Below are 17,576 nucleotides of genomic sequence, written 5' to 3' on the forward strand. Positions count from 1 at the left end.
TTAGGAACCTCGGTCGCCCCGGGAGAAAGCGGATTTTTATTTCCGGGAAGCAGCAGGGCCTAGTGGAAAGAGCCCGGGCCTGGGTTGCGGTGGGGGGGTCCGTGGGGCGACCTAGGGGTCTAATCCTGGTGCTGCCACTTGCCCGCTCTGTGATCTTGGGCAAGTCACTTCACTTCCCTGGGCCTCAGTTCCCTCATCTGTAAAATGGGGATTCGATCTCCGTTCTCCTCTCCCCCTTAGGTAGCGAGCCCCGTGTGGGACAGGGACCGTGTCTGATCCGATGATCTCACGCCTACCCCGGTGCTTAGTACGGTGCTTGGTGCATGGTAAGCACTTAACAAATACCCCAATTATTGTCTGTCAACCACTTCGGTACCCTGTGGTGCTTAGGTTGACGTTTTCTGGTGTTCTTCCCATCTGCCTTTGGTGCTTAGAGGCCCGCCAGCCGGGAGATTGAGTGGGGCCTATTTGAGTTATTTAGATTTTTGAAAGGAAGGAGCCCAGAAAGTGCCATTCGCTCTTCTCTTCCCTTTGGCCCTGGATGGACCGACCCTCCCCGCACCCCCTCCCGCCCCCGACCTCCAGCTTTAGGGAGCATTTTGAATTCCGGGGGACGGTGAGGTGGGCATTGCTGGCTGCCCTGGAAACAAACTGGTTTCCAAACTCCCCCAGGGAATGGGGGGATCCCACGGGCTTGAATTTTAGGAGGAAGAAAGCCGGGTAACATTCCCAGTGAAGTGAAATGTGACATTTATAAATAGGATTGATCGATTGCTAGATAGAGTGGGGGACGGGGAAGAAAAGCGCTCTGAAACTGGGTGGGGGACTAAAACCTGAAGCAGCATGGCCTAGTGTCTAGAGCCCAGAGCCTCGGAGTCAGAAGGAACTGGGTTCTAATCCCACTCCGCCACTTGTCTGCTGTGCCACCTTAGGCAAATCCCGTCACTTTGCTGAGCCTCAGTTCCCTCATCTGTCAAATGGGGATGAAGACTGTGAGCCCCAAGTGAGACAGGGATTGTGTCCAGCCTGATTTGCTTTTACCCCAGTGCTTAACACGGTAAGCGCGTAACAAATACCACCATTATTATTCTCCCTCTTTAGCCTGTGCCCCCGATACCTTTTTTTTGGGAGGGGGGGCATTTCAGGCCTGCAGGACAAGAGAAGGGAAACAATGAACTGGTAATCGACGCCAAGTTTTTTGACTCATAGGGCTAAGCAAGAAGCTCCACGTTGGAACCGTTTCCTGGCTCTCCCTTTGTTGCAGCCTGAGAACGGTGTTTTTTTTTTAATTTCCTACCTCTCTCTGTCTGAAGTCTTGCATGATCGATCACTTTCTAATCATCCCCTCTTTTTGCGGGGCTGCTGCTTCCAGGGAGCCGAGAGGCCTGGTGGTCGTCCACCCTGGGTCCCCGTTACCTGTCCTGATCCTTAGATCCTGACGTACCCGGTGCCGGCTCTGTGAAAATCTCTCTTCCCCAAGGAGGGGATTGGATCGGGCGGGAGAGAAAGTCAAGAGAGAGCCTGGGGGTCCACCCGGCCCCTCTCTCTGAATCAGCTTTCCAGCCAGGGTGCGTTGCAAATCCATCTCATGTATTATTAGAAAAAGGGTATTTGTCTCACCCTTGCGTTAGTCTGGTGCGCTTCACGACCGCCCTTATTTTTTGACAAGGGGCGTTTTTAATGCTTGTTTTGATACACGGTTTGACTCTTGATCGATGTTTGTATTAGAGATTGAAGCGCCGAGCCGGTATCATTCCTGCCTCTCGCGGCATCACGAGAGAGGATGGGTTATTTTTTTCCCCTTGGTACCTTCCCGGTGAGCCGAGAGCCGACCCCCTTCCCCGTCCCCGTTCCCCAAGGCATCCAAGAAGGAGTCTCTGATTTGGATTAGCTCCGCCGCGGAGGCTGTCCGTGGAGGGGAAGGAGGGGGAAGAGGTTGAAACAGAGAGGGATTATGATCTCATCGTCTAGGTGGGGCGGGAATGGAAACTCCCGGTCCCCTCTGAACCCGCTCTCAGACGAGGCCGAGTAAAGCGGGGAGGAAAAGTTGCACCAATTTTCCAATTCTCTGGCTGTTTGCTTCCATCCCCTCCTCCCCGAACTCCAACGCTAAACAACAGCCCCTTCTCCTTACAACTCGCGGTCTCTGGCTCACATCCCTTCTCTTCGTCCTTGCTGAACATTCAGGAACCACCAGGAATTAAGGGCGAAGGGATGTTCGGCGGGGACTAGTGTTGACCGACTGACCGGTGGGAAAATCTTGGAGCGGATCCACATCTCTGCAGATTTTCCCACCACCCTGGTCAGTCAGCGGGTTGGGGTGGCATTTGGAGACTCGGGATTTAGGCCCTGATTTAGTGTGGCAGGATTCCCAAACCCAGCGTGGCTTTAGTGGCTAGAGCCCGGATCTGGGAGTTGGAAGAACTTGGGTTCTAGTCGTGATTCCGTCACATCTGCCCAGTCCCTTCGCTTCTCTACGCCTCAGTGACCTCACCTGTAAAAAAATGGGGATTAAGACTGTGGGCCCAAGGTGGGCCAGGGACTTTGTCCACCCTGATAAACTTGTACCCACTCCAGCGCTTAGAACAGTGCTTGGCACCTAGGAAGCGCTTAACAAGTATCATAATTATTTTATTATTATTATTCTTCATTAAGTCGAGCTCACGAGAACGGGATGGTTTCCTGTGGGATCGGGTTCCCCTCTCGGGCCTCCTCATTGGCTGGAGGCTAGTTTGATGGACAGCTGCTGCTAACGATGGGGGGGTGACTCGGCCTTGCTCTCCACTACTGCTGTGCTAACCTGATTAGAGTCTGGGGGTGGTCCTGAGCCCTCCCCGCCCCCGAGGTGCCCGTGGGAAAGAGGAAATCTAAGGGAGGTCTGCCCAAGGCCCATTAGCAGCAAGCAAATGTAGCAGATGTAGCATTTTGGGAAGTTGAGATTGGGCGTCGGGGGCTAAAAGGAGGCGGGTGTCATTCTCCTCAAGCGTTTCTCAAGTCGAAGCGTCCGAACCCACTTGGGCCGGAGCAGGAGGAAGTGGAATGAAATTTGCAGCAGGAGGGATAGAAGCGAGACAGGAAGGAAAGTTAGTTTTCGGCCCCGAAGCCGAGCGAGTCGCTGGAATGCACTTCCGAGGGATGGATTATCCTTCCCCTCACCTGCTGCTCTTTGAAGACTACTCTAGTTATTGATCGTTTAGGTGTGGTCCGGCCCGGAGGCAGGGGGATGGATCAGATGACCTCCAGAAACCCCTCCCAGCTCTGAGAATGAGTGATTTTTGTGGGCTCCCCCTCGGAATCACGGATCACCGAGAATTTACTCTTTAGGTCATTATCACAGAATATTTATCGAGCACCTCCGTGGGGCCTGGGATGATTGATTTAAATCCCTTTTTTTATGGCCCTGCCAAAGCCCCTTCCGTTCCAGACGGGAACCGTTTGCTTGAGGGGGGCGGGCACTGGATTTAGTGCCACCCCCTCCCTCCTGGTTATTGGTTTTTGGTCCTGTTATTGGGGGTCCTCGTGACCCTGGCTCTATCCCACAGTCGCCGAAGTGGCATTGGCCTTCAGGTGGGAGTTGTCAAACCTCCCATCCCGGCCTACCGTCATCCCCAGCCTGGATCTGGCGGACCCCAATTCCACGAGCTGATTTTTGCACTAAAAAAGTTCCCCCCGCCCGCGCTGTGGCGGTGACATTTTGGGTCTCGGGCGACCCGAGCGATGATCGCCAACCCTCTGTGCGTCCCGGGGCCCGGCCTCGGGGGTGTCTGTCTGTGGCCATCCGGTGCCCGCTGCTTCGGGAAGAGGGATTTCCTACTTTGGAGTTGCTTTGTACATGTTTGTAACAACTTTATTAAAAAAACGAAAATGCTTCTCATCGATCGCTCCCTGGAGCCCAAAGCCTGGTTAAGCCTCATTTCTCTCCGGGAAGGCGGGGTCGGTCGGCTTTCGGGAATGTCCGCCCGAAGGTTCTGGAATTAGGGGAAGACGGAAACCTTTCCTGCCCCACGCTTCCCTACGCTGCTTTAGGAGGGTCCGGATGGCCAGCACGGAATAGTGGCTAGAACCCGGGCCTGGGCATCAGAAGGTCATGGGTTCTAATCCTGACTCAGCCCCTTGTCTGCTGTGTGCCCGTGTGCAGGTCACTTCACGTCTCTGGGCCTCATTTACCTTATCTGGAGTCTGTGTCCAACCCCATTTGCTTGTATCCACCCCAGTGCTGAGTAAGAGAAGCAGCGTGGCTCAGTGGAAAGAACCTGGGCTTTGGAGTCAGGGGTCATGGGTTCAAATCCCGGGTCCACCAATTGTCAGCTGTGTGACTTTGGGCAAGTCACTTAACTTCTCTGTGCCTCAGTTACTCATCTGTAACATGGGGATTAAGACTGTGAGCCCCACATGGGACAACCTGATCACCTTGTATCCCCCCCACCAGTGCTTAGAACAGTGCTTTGCACATAGTAAGCGCTTAACAAATACCAACATTATTATTATTATTATTATTATTATTATTATTATTACAGTGCCTGGAATGTAGTAAGAGCCCCTCTGGACTGTAAATTCATTGTGGGCAGGGACTATGCCTCTTAATAGTTGCTTAGTATTCATTCATTCATTCAATCAATCAATCAATCAATCGTATTTATTGAGCGCTTACTGTGTGCAGAGCACTGTACTAAGCGCTTGGGAAGTACAAGTTGGCAACATATAGAGACAGTCCCTACCAACAGTGGGCTCAATCGTACTTATTGAGCGCTTACTGTGTGCAGAGCACTGTACTAAGTGCTTAGTACAGTGCCCTGCATACCTCAAGTGTTCAATAAATATGATAGAATGAATTGAATGAATGGACAAATACCAGTCAGTCAATTGTATTTATTAAACGCTTACTGTGTGTAGAGCACTGTACTAAGCACTTGGGAAAGTCCAATAGAACAATCTAACCAACCATAATTATTATTAACAACAATTAAGCAGGGTGGCCTAGAAGATAGACTCTGGGCCAGGAAATCAGAAGGACCCCATTTCCCCCAGGAGTATCGGCCCTGCTGAGAGCTCACCTCCTCCAGGAGGCCTTCCCAGACTGAGCCCCTTCCTTCCTCTCCCCCTCGTCCCCCTCTCCATCCCCCCCATCTTACCTCCTTCCCTTCCCCACAGCACCTGTATATATGGATATATGTTTGTACGGATTTATTACTCTATTTTACTTGTACATATCTATTCTATTTATTTTATTTTGTTAGTATGTTTGGTTTTGTTCTCTGTCTCCCCCTTTTAGACTGTGAGCCCACTGTTGGGTAGGGACTGTCTCTAGATGTTGCCAATTTGGACTTCCCAAGTGCTTAGTACAGTGCTCTGCACATAGTAAGCGCTCAATAAATACGACTGATGACGATGATGATGATATCCAGGTAACGGCAGCTGAAAGAGGATTTGGGGGGGACCAAATCACCCCGATAATTGGCATATGGAGATGTGGCCTCGGTGTGCTGAGGAAGCCAGGCCCGGGTTCCCCCGAGGTTTCGGATTCTCGGTTTGCCAGTCCGGGAGAGCAACTGCCACTTCCCAAGATGGTGGGCAGTGTGGCTTAGTGGAAAGAGCCCGGGCTTGAGAGCCAGAGGTCGTGGGTTCTAACCCCTGCTCTTCCACTTGATGATGATGGTATTTGTTAAGCGCTTCAAGCACTGTTCTAAGCACCGGGGGAGACACAAGGTCATCAGGTTGTCCCACGTGGGGCTCCCAGTCTTCACCCCCATTTTACAGACGAGCTAACTGAGGCACGGAGAAGCGAAGAGACTCCCCCAAAGTCACACAGCTACCAAGTGGCAGAGCCGGGATTAGAACCCACGACCTCTGGGTCCCAAGCCCGGGCTCTTTCCACTGAGCCACGCTGCTTCTCACTTGTCAACTGTGTGGCTTTGGGCAAGTCATTTATCTTCTCTGGGCCTCAGTGACCTCATCTGACCTCCTCCCCCTTCTAGACTGTGAGCCCACTATTGGGCAGGGACCGTCTCTATATGTTGCCAACTTGGACTTCCCAAGCGCTTAGTACAGTGCTCTGCACACAGCAAGCGCTCAATAAATACGATTGAAAGAATGAATCTGGAAAATGGGGATTAAGACTGTGAACCCCACCTGGGACAACTAGATAACCTTATATCTCCCCCAGCGCTTAGAACAGTGCTTGGCACATAGTAAACGCTTAATGAATACCATCATTATTATTTATTGTTAAATCATAACAATAAATTATTGTTAGCTTAACAATAAATATTATTTATTGTTAATAATAATGACGGTATTTGTTAAGCGCTTACTATGTGTCGGACCCTGTACTAAGCACTGGGGTGGATACAAACAAATCGGGTTGACACAGTCCCTGTCGCACGTGGGGCTCACAGTCTCAATCCCCCTTTTACAGAAGAGGGAACTGAGACACAGAGAATTGAAGTGACTTGCCCAAGGTCACGCAGCAGACAAGTGGTGGAAACAGGATTAGAACCCAGACCTTCTGACGCCCAGGCTCTATAATAATGATGGTATTTGTTAAGCGCTTACTACGAACAGGCACTGTTCTAAGCGCTGGGCCACTACGGCATGCTGCTTCTCAGACTGCTTGTTATAACGAACTCTCCCAAGCGCTTAGTACAGTGCTTTGCGCACAGTAAGTGCTCCGTAAATATGACTGAATGAAGGTCTGGCAGGAAGCCCCATCCCGGACCCAGCCGGTTCTAGAGAAAACAGCTTCTCCGTGGCCCGGAGACGGGAAAAACACAAATCGGAGGGGTCCAGAAACTGGAAGCGGGGAGGGTGTGATGGTTGCCACTTTCTAATAATAATAATAATAATGATGGCATTTGTTAAGCGCTTACTATGTGCAAAGCACTGTTCTAAGCGCTGGGGGGGATACAATGTGATCAAGTTGTCCCACGGGGGGCTCACAGTCTTCATCCCCATTTTTACGGAGGAGGGAACTGAGGCTCAGAGAAGTTAAGTGACTTGCCCAAGGTCACACAGCAGGCTTGTGGTGGAGCCGGGATTCGAACCCCTGACCTCTGACTCCAAAGCCTGTGCTCTTTCCACTGAGCCACGCTGCTTCTCTGAACCCGACGCTCATTTCAGTCAGGAAGCTCTTACAGGATGGGAAAGCAGCGTGATGTAGCGGACCGAGCTAGGGTCTGGGCCTCAGAAGGTCATGGGTTCTAATCCTGACTCCGCCACTTGTCTGCTGTGTGACCTCGGGCAAGTCACTTCATTTAATAATGGCATTTATTAAGCGCTTACTATGTGCAAAGCACTGTCCTAAGCGCTGGGGAGGTGACAAGGTGATCAGGTTGTCCCACAGGGGGCTCACAGTCCATCCCCATTTTAAGAGGAGGGAACTGAGGCGCAGAGAAGTTAAGTGACTTGCCCAAAGTCACACAGCTGACAATTGGTGGAGCGGTGAAGTGATAAAGTCACTTCATTTCTCTGGGCCTCAGTGACTTTATCTGTAAACAGAGGATATGTTGCCAATTTGTACTTCCCAAGTGCTTAGTACAGTGCTCTGCACATAGTAAGCGCTCAATAAATACGATTGATGATGACTGAGACTGTGTGCCCCACCCGGGACAGAGACTAGGTCCCACCTGATTTGCTAGTATCTACCGCAGCACTTAGAACAGTGGCCGGCACATAGTAAGCGCTTAACAAATGCCATTATTGCAATAATAATAATAACGATGGTATTTGTTAGGGGCTTACTATGTGCCACGCACTGTTCTAAGTAGACTATTACTATTATTATTAAGGGGTCTGTGTGGGTTTTCCTCAGAATACAGTGCCCAGCCCAGTCCAGTCAATTCACTCAATCATATTTATTGAGCTCTTGTTGTGTGCAGAGCACTGTACTGAACGTTTGGTAGAGGACACGCTGAGGAGCAGCGCGGCTCAGTGGAAAGAGCCTGGGCTTTGGAGTCAGAGGTCATGGGTTCGAACTCCGGCTCTGCCAATTGTCAGCTGGGTGACTTTGTTCAAGTCACTTTACTTCTCTGGGCCTCAGTTACCTCATCTGGAAAATGGGGATGAAGACTGAGCCTCCCGTGGGACAACCTGATCACCCTGTAACCTCTCCAGTGCTTAGAACAGTGCTTTGCACATAGTAAGTGCTTAATAAATGCCATTACTGTAATGATTATAATAAAGATGGTATTTGTTAGGGGCTTACTATGTGCCACGCACTGTTCTAAGTAGACTATTACTATTATTATTAAGGGGTCTGTGTGGGTTTTCCTCAGAATACAGTGCCCAGTCCAGTCCATTCACTCATATTTATTGAGCTCTTGTTGTGTGCAGAGCACTGTACTGAACGCTTGGGAGAGGACACGCTGAGAAGCAGCGTGGCTCAGTAGAAAGAGCCTGGGCTTTGGAGTCAGAGGTCATGGGTTCAAACCCCGGCTCTGCCAATTGTCAGCTGTGTGACTTTGTTCAAGTCACTTCACTTCTCTGGGCCTCAGTTACCTCATCTGTAAAATGGGGATGAAGACTGTGAGCCCCCCGTGGGACAACCTGATCACCCTGTAACCTCTCCAGCGCTTAGAACAGTGCTTCGCACATAGTCAGCGCTTAATAAGTGCCATCATTATTATTATTATTATTACCGCCATAAACAGACACATTCCCTGCCCACAGCGAGCTCCGATCGGTTGAGTCCCAGGCTGGACTCTCTCCCGGGAGCAGGGCAGGCAGCTGGGGAGGGGGACGGCTCTTCTGGGCGACGGGGACACCGTTTAGTGCGTTGGGGACACTTAGGCAGAGGATAATCATCGCGAGCCCAATTGTCTCAATCCCCTGGTAGCGCTCGACGCTTTGGGGGGGGAGCGTTAATTCCTTCAGGCCACTAAAGGGATGATCTGGGCGACAACCGAGTCCACGACAGTCATTCATTCAGGCCTATTTATTGAGCGCTTACCGGGGGCAGAGAACTGCACTAAGCACTTGGGAGAGGACGATACAGTCCCGGGCGGACGTGGTCGGAAAGGTGCAGGGGGGCTAAGTGACTTGCCCAAGATCTTTCAGCCAGTTAGGGGCAGAGCAGTTGGAGATAATAATAATAACTGTGGTATTTGTCAAATGCTGTGTGTCAAGTACTGTACGTCAAGTACTGTATTAAGCACTGGGGTACATATGAGATGATCAAGAGCATCATCATCATCATCATCAATCATATTTATTGAGCGCTTACTATGTGCAGAGCACTGTACTAAGCGCTTGGGAAGTACAAATTGGCAACATATAGAGATAGTCCCTACCCAACAGTGGGCTCACAGTCTAAAAGCAGTTGGAAATAATAAGAATAACTGTGGTATTTGTCAAATGCTGACTTTTCCCGGGACTCCATGGCCCAGATGAGGCCAAGGGACGGTGCACCCGGTCTGACGTTCCTCTGTACAGCAGAGAAGCGGCACGGCCTAATGATAATAATAATAATAATAATAATAATAATAATAATAATAATGGCATTTATTAAGCGCTTACTATGTGCAAAGCACTGTTCTAAGCGCTGGGGAGGTTACAAGGTGATCGCATTGTCCCACGGGGGGCTCACAGTCTTAATCCGCATTTTACAGATAAGGTAACTGAGGCCCAGAGAAGTGAAGTGACTTGCCCAAAGTCACCCAGCTGACAATTGGTGGAGCCGGGATTTGAACCCATGACCTCTGACGCCAAAGCCCGGGCTCTTTCCACGGAGCCACCCAGGCCTGGGTGTCAGAAGGACCTGGGTTCTGATGCCGGCTCCACCGCCTTGACCTTAGGGAAGTCACTTCACTTCTCTGGGCCTCAGTGACCTCCTCTGTAAAATGGGGATTAAGACCGTGATCCCCGGGTGGGACATGGGACCTGTATATATGTATACATGTTTGTACATATTTATTACTCTATTTATTTATTTTACTTGTACATATCTATTCTATTTATTTTATTTTGTTAGTATGTTTGGGTTTGTTCTCTGTCTCCCCCTTTTAGACTGTGAGCCCACTGGTGGGTAGGGACTGTCTCCATATGTTGCCAACTTGTACTTCCCAAGCGCTTAGTACAGTGCTCTGCACACAGTAAGCGCTCAGTAAATGCGATTGATGATGATGATGACACAGACTGTGTCCAACCTGACTAGTTTGTATCTACCCCAGTGCTTAGTACAGTGCCTGGCACATAAGCAGAGAAGCAGCGTGGCTTAGTGGAAAGAGCTCGGGCTTGGGAGTCAGACGTCACGGGTTCTAATCCCAGCTCTGCCACTTGCTGGCTCTGTGACCTTGGGCAAGTCACTTCACTTCTCTGGGCCTCAGTTCCCTCATCTGTAAAATGGGGATGAAGACTGTGAGCCTCACGTGGGACAACCTGATCACCTTGTATCTACCCCAGCGCTTAGAACAGTGTTTGGCACATAGTAAGCGCTTAACGAATATTTCCCAAACACTTAGTACAGTGCTCTACACACAGTAAGCGCTCAATACATGCAATTGAATGAATGAATGAATACCAACATTATTATTATTATTAAGTGCTTAACAAATACCATTTTTAAACAAACAGGGGGCTCGGGACCCTTCCTCATGGGTAGAGATGGAGCACTGAAAATCTCATTCATTCACTCATTCAATCGTATTTATTGAGCGCTTACTGTGTGCAGAGCACTGTACTAAGTGCTTGGGAAGTACAAGTTAACTTTGTACAACTTGTACAAGTTAACAAGTACAAGTTAACTCTAACTTTGGCTACCCATGAGGGGCCGCTTGTACTTCCCAAGTGCTTAGTACAGTGCTCTGCACACAGTACGTGCTCAATAAATATGATTGATTGATTGATTGATCAGTTTATCCAAACCGTCCTGGAATTCCGACACTCATTTCCTATAGTTACGTAGGTTTGCTACATGCTGTGGGAAGGAGCACTTCCTTTCGTTTGGAAACACTTCTCCAGGCCCTCGCTCCCCATCCTAGAACCAGGCAGCCGAACCCCTAATTTCCATCCCTTTCAAAGGCCCAAAAATAGAGCCGAGGGAAACAGGGCCCATCCCCAGGGGCGGGAGTTGATCCAGCCCTGTTCGCTATCTATCGCTCAAATTCTCCCTTCCCCTTGGATTTTCGGCATCCATTACAATCATGAACGCGCCTACTTGGCTCTGTCGTCCTCTCCCAAGCGCTTAGGACAGCGCTCCGTACACAGTAAGCGCTCAATAAATACCACCACCTAACTGACCTAGTAAAACACAGACAGTTCCTCCTCCTTCCTAAAGAAGAGGGGAAAAGAGATTCTTATCCCGGCTCTGCCACGTCGCTTCACTTCTCAGTGCCTCCGTTTCCTCATCTGTAAAATGGGCGATCATTACCTGTCCTCCCTCTCCCTCAGGCTGTGAGCCCCATTTGGGACAGGGACTGAGTCCGACCAGGTTATTTTATGTCTATCTTAGTGCTTAGTACGGTGCTTGGTAAGTGCTTAAAAAATACCCCAATGATTATTTTTAAGCGAGCGCAGGATGAAAATGGCAGCGTATTTTTCCCTGCTGATTTTCCTTACATTTTGGACATCAATTTGCAAATTAGGAAGTGGCAGACAAAAAGTTTAGGGTCATACATATTAATGTTCTTAGAGTGGGAACCATGATTAATCCTTTCCCTTAAAGATAATTTGTGTTTACGACACAGCAAAAGAATCCCCTGAACTGCTAGAGGTCCTTTTTTCTCAAAAGAAGCAGAGGGCTTCACTAAGATGATCACATTTTCATCCTTCTACTTAACAGGAGGGAAAACTAAGGTGCAGAGGGGCTAAGTGACTTGCCCAAGATCTTTCAGCCACTTAGGGGCAGAGCAGTTGGAGATAATAATAAAAACTGTGGTATTTGTCAAATGCTGTGTGTCAAGTACTGTACGTCGAGTACTGTATTAAGCACTGGGGTACACACAAGATGATCAAGAGCAGTTGGAGATAATAATAATAACTGTGGTATTTGTCAAATGCTGTGTGTCAAGTACTGTACATCGATTACTGTATTAAGCACTGGGGTACATACGAGATGATCAAGTGGAATGCTGTCCCTTTCCCATAGTCTCATAGGAGAGTGGAGAACAGGTACTTAACCCCCATTTTACAGAAGCTGAGACTAAGGCACCGAGAAGTGAAGTGACTTACCCAAGGTCTCTTAGCAGGGAGCGTGGCATAGTGGATAGACCGTGGGCCGTGTCAGAAGGACCTGAACTCCAATCTAGTAAGCGCAAAGCAAAATACTACACTTATTATTGTCATTATTATTATTATTATTATTACAGAGAGGGTCGGAGGGAAAGAGGAGCAGGGACAGAAGCAGGGAGAGAGAGGTGCAGGAATGGAGACTGAGGCAGGAACAGCCAGCCGCAGGCCTGGTATTTCTGCTTGTTCATTCATTCAATCATATTTATCGAGCGCTTACGGTGTGCGGCGCCCTGTACGAGCGCCTGGGAGAGCACGCTACAACAATAAACAGACACATTCCCTGCCCACAACCAACTTACAGTCAAGAGGACGAGCGTACGCTCAACCACTACATCACATTTCTTCTCCCAACAGAGAGACCGTTCCCTCGGCCCATGCCTGCCGAGAGATATTTCAGAATAAAAACCTGTGGCGATAGTTTCCTTGGCTTTTCCCTCCAGGTGGCTAGAACAGAAGTGGGGAAAGCAACCCACCCCGCCCTCCCCCAAGCATGTACACAGACACACACAGATGCACACGTACTGTGGCATTTTCCTCAGGTACATTCCTGTCCGCCTGATTATCCAGCCAAGGGGGATTGAAACAGCCCAGCTATTTCCACGGGAACGAAGCAGGGGAAGTGGAGGAGGTAGAGAGGAGGGGATGCGTGTGTTGGGTCTTCCTGGGGGAAGGGGAGAGCTGAAGTGGGAAGGAGACAGTGCTCAATCTCCCAGCACTGAGGTCCGCAGCTATCACTTCTTTATTTCTATTCACATCTCTTTCCCCCTCTAGACTGTAAGCTCCCCGTGGGTAGGGACCGTGTCCACCAGCTCTGCTGTCTTGTACGGCCGCAGCGGCGGGGATCGAGGCCGGGCCTGGGCGTCAGAAGGACCTGGGTTCTAATCCCGGGTCCGCCACTTGTCTGCTGGGTGACCTTGGGCCAGTTGCTTCACTTCTCTGGGCCTCAGTTCCCTCATCTGGAAAATGGGGATGAGGACTGTGAGCCCCATGTAGGAGAGGGATTGGGTGCAACCTGATTAGCTTGTATCTACCCCAGCGCTTAGTACAGTGCCTGGCATGGAGAAAATGCTGAACAAAATACAGTTTTTATTAGTACTCACCCAAGAGCACGTTAGAGTGCTCTGCACACAGAAGGTGCTCAATAAACACCACTGATTTACTGAATGATAATAATTGCTATATTTATTAAGCACTTACAACATGCCAAGCATTGTCCTAGGTAGAAGTTAATCAGTTCGGACACAGTCCTGCCCCATGTGGGATTCACAATCTTAGGGGGAAGGAGAAGAGGATAACTGAATCCCCACTTTACGGAGGAGGGTACTGAGGCCCAGAGAAGCTAAGAGGCTCGCTTGAGGTCACACGGCAGGCAAGTGGCACAGTCAGGATTAGAACTCGGGCCCACGCTGTTTCCACAGGGATTCACTGTTCTTGATATCCTTCTCTCCCCACCTGGGCTGAGATGAGAATAACATTAGCCGTCGCTCTGAAGCCCGTGTAATACCACAGCCTTCTGTCCCAGGGCTTAGACAAATTCTTCACGGTACTGGACATTACCAACAGAGTCCCCAGGATGAGGGGGTTTTAGGTCGGGAGATGTCGACCGCCAGGAGCTCAGAGGGGGGTCGTCGCTGCTGGCAGCTTCCCGGTTCTCCCTTCCTGACGCCCTGAGATGCCAGACCCCGGAGACGGGAAGACGAATGACGACGCTCCGGTCCCCAAGACGGGACGACGGCCGCCAACTTGTCCAGTCCAGATTCCCGAGCCGAAGTCTCTGACTCTGAGCTCGTTGCGGGCGGGGAACGTGTCTACCAACTCTGTTATCTTGTACTCTCCCAAGTGCTTGCTACAGCAGTCTGGACACAACGAGTGCTCAATAAATATCTTTGATTGACGGAGTGATTTTGAAAGGATCCAAACAGCCCCTTTTCCAAGCTTCCCATGAGGGTGCCCTTCCTGGGAGTTTCCAGAGCCACATCGGCACTGGGTGGGGAGGGAAGGGGGAAGTGGCCGTTTGGGCCGTTTGATGCTGGACCGTCTGGTCCTCGGCTGGTCTTTGCCTTATCTGGTTCTGCGAGTGGTTGGGGCGGGAGGTGGGTTAAGGGCTAGGGTTCAGAGGCCACCCCAGGGGCACGGGAGGGTGAGGAGAGGGCACCATGGTTGGAAAGTCAGTTTCTCCAGGGCTGGTGCCTACAGGATGCTCCTGTTGGAATGTCACAGCCCAGTGTGACAGGGATTACCTCAGAGAGAGGCCAGTCCTCAGAGAGAGGGTGGGAGACAGGCCTTGAGGGATCAGATATCGGATGGGGGTGGGGAGGAAGAGAGAGAGAGGACAGACGGAGATAGAGGGAGGAGAGAGAGAAAGGAGTGATAAAAAGAGGAGGAGAGAGAAGAGAAGGGAACTTGGAGAGAGAGAGAAGAGAAAGGAGAGAGGGAGGAGAGTGTGAGAGAGCAGGAAAAGGAGGAGAGGAGAGAAGAGGGAAAAGACAGGAGAGAAGGAAGCGGAAAGAGAAAGTGGAGAGAGGAAGAAGAGACGGTGAAGAAGAGACAGAAATAGAGGAGAGAGAGAAAGGAGAGATGCAAAGATAGAGGGAGGAGAGAGAAGAGAGAGGAAGGTTGGAGAGAGGAGAGAAGAGGGAAGAGACAGAAGAGAGATGGAAGAGGAAAGAGGAGAGATGAGGGGAGAAGAGAGAATGAGGAGACAGAGGAGAGAGAAACAGAGAGAAAGGAGAGATACAAAGATAGAGGGAGGTGAGAGAAGAGAGAGGGAGCTTGGAAAGAAAGAAGAGAGAGGAGAGAGGGAGGAGAGTGAGAGAGTGTGAGGGGGAAGAGGGAGGAGAGAAGAGGGAGAGACAGAGGAGAGAGGGAAGAGGAAACATATGGAGGAGAGAAGGAAGAGGGAAGAGACAGAGGAGAGAGAAGGGGAGGGGGAGAAGAGAGAGTGAGGAGGAGACAGAGGAGAGAGAACCAGAGAGAGAGAAAGGAGAGGTTCAAAGATAGAGGGAGGAGAGAGAGAAGAGACAGGGAGCTTGGAGAGAGAGAAGAGAGAGGAGAGAAGATAGTGAGAGAGTGTGAGGGGGGAAGAGAGGGAGGAGAGAGGAGGTGGAGACAGGAGAGAGATGAAGGAGAGAAGGAAGAGGGAAGAGACAGAGGAGAGATGGGGGAAGAGGGGAGAAGAGAGTGAGGAGGAGACAAAAAGAGAGACAGAGATGGAGAGAGAAAGGGGAGATACAAAGATACAGGGACGAGAGAAGAGAGGGAGCTTGGAGAGAAGTGAGAGGAGAGGGAGGAAAGTGAGAGAGTGTGAGAGAAGCGGAAGAGAGGGAGGAGAGAAGACGAAGAGACAGAGGAGAAAGGGAAGAGGAAAGAGATGGAGGAGGGAAGAGGAAAGAGATGGAGGAGAGAAGGAAGAGGGACAAGACAGAGGAGAGAGGAGGAGAGAGGAAAGAGAGACACAGAGAGTCAGAGAGAGGAAGAAAAGTGTTCAGGACAGGGTGGAAACAAGGATTCTAACTCCAAACACTTGGGGCTGGCCGTCTTCCCGGACTCCTCCTGGAGGCTCCAAGGAGCAGGAGGAAGCGGAGACCCCCGGGGCAGACACGGAGGGGAGGGAAGCCGAGGCGCCGAGGGAGAGGGGAGGCCCGCTCGGCCTCAGAGGGGCCCGGGGCCTAGTACACCTGGAGGTGGGCCGAGGTGGTTCCGTCCTTCCAGGAGCGCAGGGTCTCCACGGCGACTGAGCGGCACAGCGGGCACGTCCTCTCGCGGTCGAACCACAGGCAGAGGCATTCCTCGCAGAAGACGTGCTGACCGGGAAAGGCCGAGGGCCCGGACGGACGGACAGATGGACAGGGATGGACAGACAGACGGAGACAGACAGACAGGCCCGTCAGGCCCCGCCAGCCCGGAGGAGGGCCGAGGCCCCGAACACAGAAGCCGGCCCTAACCCGGTGACGGTCTGCTCCTTGTGGGCAGGGAACGGCCCGTTTCTTTATTCTCTACCTTCCGATCCATCGCCTGGTATTGTGCAGTGCGCCAAGTGGGTGCTCAATAATAATCATAATGATGGCATTTGGTAAGCGCTTGCTATGTGCCAAGCACCATCATCATCATCAATCATTTATTGAGCGCTTACTGTGTGCAGAGCACTGTACTAAGCGCTTGGGAAGTCCAAGTTGGCAACATAAGGAGACAGTCCCTACCCAACAGTGGGCTCACAGTCTAAAAGGGGGAGGTCAGCTGTTCTAAGAGCTGAGGGGATACAAGGTGATCGGGTTGTCCCACATGGGGCTCACACTCTTCATCCCCATTTTACAGATGACGTAACTGAGGCTCAGAGAAGTTAAGGGACTTGCCCAAGGTCACACAGCAGACATGTGGCGGAGCCGGGATTAGAACCCACGACTTCTGACTCCCAAACCGGTGCTCCTTCCACTGAGCCACGCTGCTTCGATAAATACTGCGACTACTAGTACTGCTACAACAACTGCTACAGCTACTGTGACAACTGCTACTGTTATTTCGGAGAAGCAGTGCTGCTTAGTGGCAAGAACCCAGGCTTGGGAGTCAGAGGTCGTGGGTTCTAATTCTGGCTCCGCCACTTATCAGCTGTGTGGCTTTGGGCAAGTCACTTCACTTCTCTGGGCCTCAGTTACCTCATCTGGAAAATGGGGATGAAGACTGTGAGCCCTCCGTGGGACAACCCGATCACCTTGTAACCTCCCCAGCGCTTAGAACAGTGCCTTGCACATAGTAAGTGCTTAACAAATACCATTATTATTAGTATGGTATTTGTTAAGCGCTTACTATGTGCCAAGCACTGTTCTAAGCGCTATTATTATTTGTTTGGTTTGTTTGTAGCCCCCTTCTTCCTCTCCCCCTCCCCATTCCCCCCACCTTACCTCCATCCCCTCCCCACAGCACCTATATGTATGTATATATTTATTACTCTATTTATTTATTTATTTTACTTGTACATATTCTATTTATTTTATTTTGTTATTATGTCTTGTTTTGTTGTCTGTCTCCCCCTTCTAGACTGTGAACCTGCTGTTGGATAGGGACTGTCTCTATATGTTGCCAACTTGGACTTCCCAAGCGCTTAGTCCAGTGCTCTGCACACAGTAAGCACTCAATAAATACCATTGAATGAATGAATGAATGAATGAATAATAATGCTACCACTACCGCTAATCCTACTATTACTTCTATTCCCTTCTAGACTGTGAGCCCACTGTTGGGTAGGGACCGTCTCTATATGTTGCCAACTTGTACTTCCCTAGCGCTTCGTACAGTGCTCTGCACACAGTAAGCGCTCAATAAATACGACTGAATGAATGACTATTATTTCTACCAAC

General features: G+C 50.4%; 1 protein-coding gene across 1 annotated transcript in view; it reads right to left on the reverse strand.

The window, feature by feature from the left end:
- Nucleotides 1–15,628: 15,628 nt before the first annotated feature.
- The window catches only part of RNFT2 (ring finger protein, transmembrane 2), a 102,874-nt gene continuing 100,926 nt past the window's right edge, over nt 15,629–17,576 (reverse strand). The window contains exon 10 of the mRNA XM_038763373.1: nt 15,629–16,025. Coding sequence (XP_038619301.1) covers nt 15,891–16,025 — 135 coding nt within the window. The 3' untranslated portion in view covers nt 15,629–15,890. The remainder of the gene's footprint in view (nt 16,026–17,576) is intronic.

The sequence above is a fragment of the Tachyglossus aculeatus genome, chromosome 21 (genome assembly GCF_015852505.1).
Source record: "Tachyglossus aculeatus isolate mTacAcu1 chromosome 21, mTacAcu1.pri, whole genome shotgun sequence".
Lineage (NCBI taxonomy): Eukaryota > Metazoa > Chordata > Mammalia > Monotremata > Tachyglossidae > Tachyglossus > Tachyglossus aculeatus.